A 7,836-nucleotide genomic window follows, 5' to 3' on the forward strand; every position below is an offset into this window, starting at 1 on the left:
TTAACATGCAACAAGGAGAAGCCAACTGAAAAATTGCCCCAGCTGTGGCGTCGTCCTCCTCTCCTCCACCACCTTCTATCTCTCTCTCTCTCTCGCTCTTCTCGTTGCTGCCTTGCTTCCGCTGCTAACGGCAACAACTGCCAAAACCCAAACTGCTGCTGCTTCTGCTCCATTTCTATTGTGCATGTGTGTGCAGATGTGTGTGTGTGTACGTGCCTTGACTGTTGAATGCAAACAGGTGCCGCGCCAGCCTGCCACTTGTCCCCATGTCCCCCTCCCCCCTTTGCCAGCTCTCTCTGTGCGCTGCATCCGTCGCATCGCATCACATGGCAGTCACATCCTTTAGAGACACTTGAGGCGCACTCGGCTTAAATGAAGTGCACACGCCGTCATGCACATCAAAGCGAGCCGACAGAGCCGCCGACGAGGCAGCTAATTAGACACGCCTCCATTGGCATCGCCGCCCGTAATTAACATTAACTGTTACCCACACACACACAAACACACTCACTCACACACACACACCCAAACACACACTCACTTTCATATGCTACCAAAAACTGTGTTTGGTTTTGGCTTTGTTTCGTTTTTGTTTGTGTCTCTTTAATAATATCCGCTGGGTGTTGGTTTTTACGCTTTGCTGCACACCCAAAAAATACACAAAAATAATGAAAATAAAACTATAAAGTGCTCATAAAATCATCAACAATAAAACTAAAAACAAAATATACTCGTATGTGCATATGTGTATATAAAGATAATTACAGTTTCAGAGCATACCGAAATTTGTGGCTTTAATCGTTATTTTTGATAGTCAATTAAGGAAGTAATTGAAAAAGATTCATTTTTATAAAGTGGCGTAAGTACAAACTTGCAGATTTAATCAAGTTTTTTTTTCAAACAACATTTCAGAAATTTAAGAGCAGAAAGTATTAAATTAAATTATATTCATATGAATATGGGTAATTATTTGGAGAAAATGTCGAGTGCGAAACTATTTAAGGTGAAAAAACATTTATCTTATAGCTTTTGAGAAACAGTTTAATTATAGCTAAGATTGGTTTTTGAATTATTGTTCTGTTTTCAAATAATTGAAAAAATTGAACGAATTCGTACGTAAATCAAAAATTGAACAAATTTATATATTTTACTGTAAATCAGAAAACCAAAATTAATCTTAACTCTAAGTATAGGGCGAATCCAGAACTATAAGAATATCCCTTATTTTGTAATTTGTTTTAGCTTATGTTTTTTCACTGTAAATAGTGTTGCACGCAAAATCTTACGTCAGATAATTACCCATATATTACGCAATTTTAATATATGAATTGTTATCTATGCAATAAAAAGCTAATTTAAATTTAAACTAATTTATCTAATATTATTAAAAAAAATGATACAATGTATAAATTGAGAAATTAAGTTTCATTCCCAGAATGACAAAATACAAAACTCTTAAATATTTATGAATAATTAAGTTATTTCTCATGTAATAACAAAGAGCTTACCTCATAAGATATACATATGCATAGCTGCAATGTCTATTGACGGTTTGACGGCTGACTAAATTTCCAAACGAGACGGTATGAATATGAATAGATATGATATCATGGTATTAGAGATATATGCAATTTGTCCAGTCAGAATAATAAGGCTAAATTAGTAGTTAGTTTTTCCACACCTTTTTGATATTTTGTTGTTTTATAAGTGCATGTTATATAACTTCGGCAACGACATTATTTAATAGAAGTCTTTCACATATTCATAATTTCACCATCGGCACGATGCAGGTGCGGGATTTAATTTTCTTTAGTCTTCTGCTTTAAACTGAAAAACTACGACTTAAGGCAATTAACGTGGGAACCCCAAATCAAATCAGCTCCAATTTCGTAAATTATGTTGTGTGAAAGTTTAAAGTTTATAGCTCTTTTCCTTTAGATTCTGCTTACTTACTTACCATTCAACTATAACTAAGTTATTATTCTGAAAAAAAAGTATACACCAATGTTTTAAAGCTTGTTCGTCTAACGAATTTTAATTTGCATTTCATATTTAATACTAACACACAAAATAAAAATGTTTATTGGGTAATGTTGTTATACATTTCGAACTATACTTTAATAACGCACAATATCATTTGCAGACTTTTATCACGGCTACAATCTAAACATAGTGTAAGCTAAACGTACGTATAAAATAACATAAAAAAAACACTTTTAGGGGGACCACAGACCAACATATGTAGATGCATAAAACCACGCTTAACACGCTAGTTATTAGAGATATACATACATATCTTATATATAAATACAGAGATATACATATATATGTAGTTTATAAGGTGTGAAGTCTAGAGATATATCGTTAAGCCAAGCAATCAACTATCGACATGGCTATAAAAACGCTCGCTCCTTCGTGTCTTCCTGCGGCGATTCCTCTGTATGGGTTGAGTAAACTCCTTGATTGACATAAAGCTGCAACGGCGATAAAGTCGCAGATGGCGGTGGAGGTGGCGTCAGATCCAGCGGCGTCGTCGACGCACTTGACGGTGTCGTGGGAGTTGTTGTCGAGCTAAAACTAGAGCTGCTCGAACGCGCCGATAACGATTGGGCCGAGCGCGTTCTACGCAACGGTTCCGAGGCACCGCCACTTGTGCAGCTGCTGGGATCGCCGTAGCTGTGCATACGACCCACAGCCTTGAGTGTGGTGCGATACGGTTGCTGTTGATCCTGTGCCGCTTGATTGTAGTACGATCGACGCAGTATGCAGCAAGTGGCCACAAATGGCACCGTAAGTATGCCACAAATGCCCAGCACAATGATCAGCAGCACATCGAGACCCTCCGATCGCCAAAAGTTAAGAGTATTCGCATGTGATTTCAGGAAATCAGCTCCACCAGTCTCCAAGATAAACTCAATATGATTGAGTGCTTTGGCCGATGCCTCCAAATTCTCTATATTCAAACGTGTCTTCAGCTTGGCCAATTCCTCTGCATAGCTGCTGTTAAGCGTTAGTTGTCGTATGCCATGCAGCAGTGCATCGTACGCTATGGCCTCATAGCCCACAGTCAGCGAGGCGCCTCTGTGTTGCAAGCGCTTAGCTAGCACCACCTGCTCGGCCAATATGGGTATGGCAAGTATGGGCGTATTGCCCGCAATCGATTCCCAAACACTCAGCTGACCGCAGCTGCTTATAAACACCTTGACCTGCGGATGAGCTAAAAAAACAAACAGAGAGTATTAAGACTCTTTCTTTTAGCTAGTCAAGAGTACTCACCTAATATGGCTTGCTGTGGCCACCAGCTGCTGATCATAATGTTCTCCGGCAGCGGTTGCACAAACTGCTCCGCTTCCCACTTAAGCAAGAAGTGAAACTCCTTAAGATGCGCGAAAACGTCCAGCAAAATGGTCAGTTTATCACTGGGCAGCTGCGCTGTCTGCACTTCGGCACCTAGACTCAAGTAAATTACGCCACCAGGCGCCGATTCAATAAAGGAACGTACATGCTGCAAGCAGATTATAATTAGTAACAGGAAAGTGGAGAAATAATATTAGTATATAGTTACATTTGGCACTGTTAGCTCTGTTGGCTCCAGGAGATGCAGTCCGCCCACTTCGAGCATGTTGGGCAAATAGGCACGAGGATAATCCATGGCCGGATGTGAATTGATCAATGCTAGACTAAGATTCTTACTCAGCTCGCGATAATTGGGCAACTCCTGCACCAGTAGTTCAAAGTGATTAGAGTAAACAGACTGTTGTGAGATCAGGTGGAAAAAACTAAAAGCAAAAACTAATGTTATGCAAAATAGTTGCTGAGTATTGAGGTAAAGGCTGCTCACTTGTAGGTCAGACGCTCGAATGTGCTCATCAGCGTGTTGGCAATGCGTTGACGTGTATTCATGCGTTCCGTGAAGGGCAGAAAGTTGCTGGGATCCAGCGACGAGGATTGCGGATTGCCAAACATATTATTAAGCCAAGAGTTGGCTCCGGTGGGACTGATAGCCACAGTGGGCACACCATAGTAATAGGCCAAGCTAAAAACGAGACACATTATAATATCAACTAGGAAGTTATTTGTAGGAGCACACTCACCCTAGTAGCGCTTCACTTAGAAACAAATCCACAATGAGTAAATCAAACTTTTCGCCACTCGTCAGCAGTTTACGCACTTGAGCATCCGAGAGCAACAGATCCACATTTGTGGTGCCCGCATAGATCATACGCGTGAAGCGTTCCATCACGCTCTGAGCATGCATCTGTTCCGCCTCGAAGCTCATGCCCATGTCCAGCCAGTTCTGCTTCAGATCTGGATCTCCGATGCGAATCTCTCGTATGTTCTCCAACGCTGGTTCACCATTATCATCAGCATCGTCGACAGCATGAGGACTGATGAGTGTCACTGAATGATTCTGTGGTCCGGCCACCAGCTGCTGTAGCAAGCGACGGCCAAAGAGATAATGTGATCGCCAGACGCTGGGAAACACGGCCAGGATGTTGGCGCCTGTTGCATGGCTGCAGAGCAGCCAAAACAACAACAGCTGCAGCAGACGCATCTCTTCGAGCAGTGCAATGAACCACACACGGATGAGTTCTTATGTGTATGTGGGAGTGCTTGCTTGTATGTGTGTCCTCGACTGTTCCAAGCTTGTTTTGCCTTATCCGGTTTGCACAGCTTCTTCTTCTTCCCCTGCGACACTATTATTATTATCTGTTGCTGTGGCTGTTGTTGCTGCTGCTGGCGCCGCAACTTGCCTTCATTTTCACACCGCTTGGCTTCCGCACTTTAGATCTTACACAATCCTACATTGCGTTTTGCACCCTGCGATAATTAATGCAAATTAGTTTAATATCACGAAATCTGGTGTGCAAAGTGCGCAACGAAAGTGAAAAGAACACCGCAACAACAATAGAAATACGTTTCTGCCAGGGCTACATAGACCATGGCCCGCGTTCACAAGTGAATGCTCAGCGCCGTTCGTCATCGATAGCTTTCGGGACTGGTAACAAATCGATAAATTCAGCCTTATATTCAAATTTCCCTCAACGATGTTAAAACCGTTTCAAATTTATTTAATAATTATTAATAATTAAAACAAAATTTATAAGCTGTTAAAAACTAAGCAGAATTAATTATATTTGTATTTGTGGATTATTTGGTTCTTTTTAACATTGCCGGAAAAAAACATTTCTAACATTCAAATGCTGCGTTTGCGCACCTGGAAAATCTTATCGTGTTTTATCGCAGCCTATCGATATTATTGCAATTTTTGCTTTCGCAATCAATTCTTATCTGCGGTAGTTACAACAAAAATAAATATAAACAAATGTAGACTGAAGCGAATTAACATCAATTTAAATGCAATTGTGCTAAAGCGGACTACAAAAGGTACTCGAATTATTTTATTCTCAACTAGACAACAGATGTTGCATGTTGGCAACCGGCAGACAACAACAAATACATACAGCATTTCTTTCATTCATTTGGCGTATTGCCAAAAACTTGCAGCATTGAACTGCATTAGACGGCAAAAAAATTCAGGCAGCCAGCTGAGCAACAACGACAACGGCAACTACAACACCTGGTCGAAACTTATCGCCGTCGCAATCGCGGACCCTCAGCCCTAAGTACGCAACAAGCAATATAAAGTCGAATTATCGTTCAGACAGCTGACGAATTCAGTGGATAAACGTGTGCACATAAAACACAACAAGTATACGACAATTGAACAATTACGTAAGACGCAATTCCAGACGATGCCTGAAGAAACATGTGAGTTTTTGCTGGTTTTCATTGTTTTTCATCAATTACCTATAACTGAAATATTACAGCTGTTGCCAATATCGATGTGGACAAACCGCTGTTCGATGTCAAGACATTTACGGGTCGGTTTCAGTACTATGCCTGGATGACGGATCCACGCACTGTGCTCCTGTCTAGCGATCGTCTGCTGCAGGCCAAGCAAATGGTGGATAAGTATCGTGCTGGAGAGCCCGCCAAGGATTTGAAACCCTCTGAAGTGCACTACAATATGAAGCTATATAACTCGGCTTTTCATCCCGATACGGGGGAATTGCAAAACTTTGCCGGTCGCATGAGTTTTCAGGCAAGTCGCGTGACTAATCGCACATCATTCTTGGCAAGCGTTCTAATTTGTATTTTCTATTGTGTGCGTAGGTGCCCGGTGGTATGTTAATCACTGGTGGCATGCTGGCCTTTTATCGCACCGTGCCCGCTGTGGTGCTCTGGCAGTTCCTCAATCAATCCTTCAATGCGGTCGTTAACTACACCAACCGTAATGCCAACTCCCCCACCAGTGTGAAGCAGTTGGGCGTCGCCTATGTGTCGGCCACCACCTCGGCATTGATTGCCGCCATTGGTTGCAAGAACTATTGGTCCAAAAAGGCCACACCCATACTGCAACGTTATGTACCGTTTGCAGCTGTGGCAGCCGCCAACTGTGTCAACATTCCCTTGATGCGTCAGAACGAAATCCTTCATGGCATTGAGGTGAAGAATGCCGATGGCGAGGTTGTGGGTCAGAGTCGTTTGGCCGCCGTTAAGGGCATCAGTGAGGTGATCTTCTCGAGAATCACGATGGCTGCACCCGGCATGCTGGTGTTGCCGATTATTATGCAGCGTCTGGAGAAGTTGCCGGCCTACAAACGCATCAAGTGGATCAATGCGCCATTCCAAACGCTTCTGGTGGGCTGCTTGTAAGTGGCGTCTAGCGTATTAATCAATTTACTCTACTAATTGTTGATTTCGTATCGATTGCAGCCTGTGCTTCATGGTGCCCACAGCTTGCGCCATATTCCCGCAACAATGTGGTTTGGATACCTCAACAATGCGCACTTTCGAGCCGGAACTCTACGAGGATATGGTCAAGCGTACAAATGGCGCTGTGCCAAAGCGCGTCTACTTCAACAAAGGTCTATAAGTAAGGTACTCAAATGGAAGTGGATCTTAGACAATAATGTGCTAGTTGTTGCTTGTCGTCGTCTTAGGCATTTACAAAGAATAGGCGCAACGTGTTCGTTTTGTTCCTTAACTCATCTCAGTAGACGTTAGTTATTAAGCCTAAAAGTATCTCACAATTTCAGTGTTTTCTGTCTTGTTTTATGTGTTTTATATGTCATTAGAAATTCAGCACACATTGTGTGCTCTCAAAAGTTCAGAGCTACGGCTACAACGTTCAAGTTGTAATTAATTCGTTTTTTGTTTTTATGTAAAACTGTGCTACATATGTATATCTGATATTCAAATGTGTTTATATACTCACGATGAACAAAAATGCTCTAGATACAGTTTAAAATTGATTTATAGAACTGCCAGTTACAATATGTTTGAGGCTTTACTTTTGATATTTCAATGAATTGTGATTCTTTTTAAGTTCTTGTCCAAGTGGAGATTAAAACCACATCCAGTCCTTGTCATCAATAGGTTGTTTTATGTTTTAGATCAAATTTGTATTGTAATGTTCACTAATAAATAACAAAATACGAAAGTTGAAAATAAAAACTTTGAAAATGTTTAGTAGCATTTAAAACGAAAACTTCAGATGTGTGTTGCGGGTTTATAAACGGTTTTATTAGGTATATTGTTTTGTATCTTGTATATGTATATGTATACATATATATGTATATATAATCATTTATATATATATCGTAATTAGCAAATCTTTGCGGAGTTTCTTCATTGGATTGTGTTGTAAAATTTACAAAATGTGCAAAACACAACTAGTTAGAATTATAATTATAATTATTATGTTCTTGGTTAAGTACGAGGAGACTTTATGTATTGTTTTTTGTTTTATTGTTCGACTATTAATCGGTA

The 7,836-nt window shown here is 40.7% G+C and overlaps 2 protein-coding genes across 4 annotated transcripts; one reads left to right on the top strand and one right to left on the bottom strand.

Annotated features, from left to right (window-relative positions):
- Window positions 1-2,029: 2,029 nt before the first annotated feature.
- Window positions 2,030-4,923, bottom strand: LOC117569864 (UDP-glucosyltransferase 2). Its single transcript, XM_034251199.2, has 5 exons — window positions 4,095-4,923; window positions 3,842-4,036; window positions 3,566-3,779; window positions 3,277-3,505; window positions 2,030-3,217 (listed from the first exon to the last, which is right to left on the bottom strand). The coding sequence occupies exons 1-5, from the start codon at window positions 4,553-4,555 to the stop codon at window positions 2,394-2,396; spliced, it is 1,923 nt and encodes a 640-aa protein (XP_034107090.1). The 5' UTR covers window positions 4,556-4,923; the 3' UTR covers window positions 2,030-2,393.
- Window positions 4,924-5,266: 343 nt separating this feature from the next.
- LOC117569964 (sideroflexin-2) lies at window positions 5,267-7,532 on the top strand. Of its 3 annotated transcripts, none has more exons than XM_034251337.2 (5): window positions 5,267-5,388; window positions 5,509-5,772; window positions 5,832-6,106; window positions 6,178-6,716; window positions 6,781-7,532. In XM_034251337.2, exons 2-5 carry the CDS (start codon window positions 5,757-5,759, stop codon window positions 6,938-6,940), a joined length of 990 nt encoding a protein of 329 aa, XP_034107228.1. In that variant the 5' UTR covers window positions 5,267-5,388; window positions 5,509-5,756; the 3' UTR covers window positions 6,941-7,532. The 3 variants fall into 3 exon arrangements, with proteins under 3 accessions (XP_034107228.1, XP_034107229.1, XP_051862054.1); XM_034251338.2 differs by having other exon boundaries at window positions 5,268-5,388; window positions 5,468-5,772; XM_052006094.1 differs by lacking the exon at window positions 5,267-5,388 and having other exon boundaries at window positions 5,431-5,772.
- The last annotated feature ends 304 nt before the right edge of the window (window positions 7,533-7,836 follow it).

Source organism: Drosophila albomicans, chromosome 3 (assembly GCF_009650485.2).
Source record: "Drosophila albomicans strain 15112-1751.03 chromosome 3, ASM965048v2, whole genome shotgun sequence".
NCBI lineage: Eukaryota > Metazoa > Arthropoda > Insecta > Diptera > Drosophilidae > Drosophila > Drosophila albomicans.

Excerpts from the sequence above, each read along its gene's own strand:
- LOC117569964 (XM_034251337.2), top strand. Across the intron at positions 6,107-6,177 it reads CCGGTCGCATGAGTTTTCAG|GTGCCCGGTGGTATGTTAAT; the intron begins GCAAGTCGCGTG and ends TTGTGTGCGTAG. Across the intron at positions 6,717-6,780 it reads ACGCTTCTGGTGGGCTGCTT|CCTGTGCTTCATGGTGCCCA; the intron begins GTAAGTGGCGTC and ends TATCGATTGCAG.
- LOC117569864 (XM_034251199.2), bottom strand. The coding sequence starts at position 4,555 with ATGCGTCTGCTGCAGCTGTTGTTGTTTTGGCTGCTCTGCAGCCATGCA. Across the intron at positions 3,506-3,565 it reads CAGAGCTAACAGTGCCAAAT|CATGTACGTTCCTTTATTGA; the intron begins GTAACTATATAC and ends ATCTGCTTGCAG. Across the intron at positions 3,218-3,276 it reads GCCACAGCAAGCCATATTAG|CTCATCCGCAGGTCAAGGTG; the intron begins GTGAGTACTCTT and ends TTGTTTTTTTAG.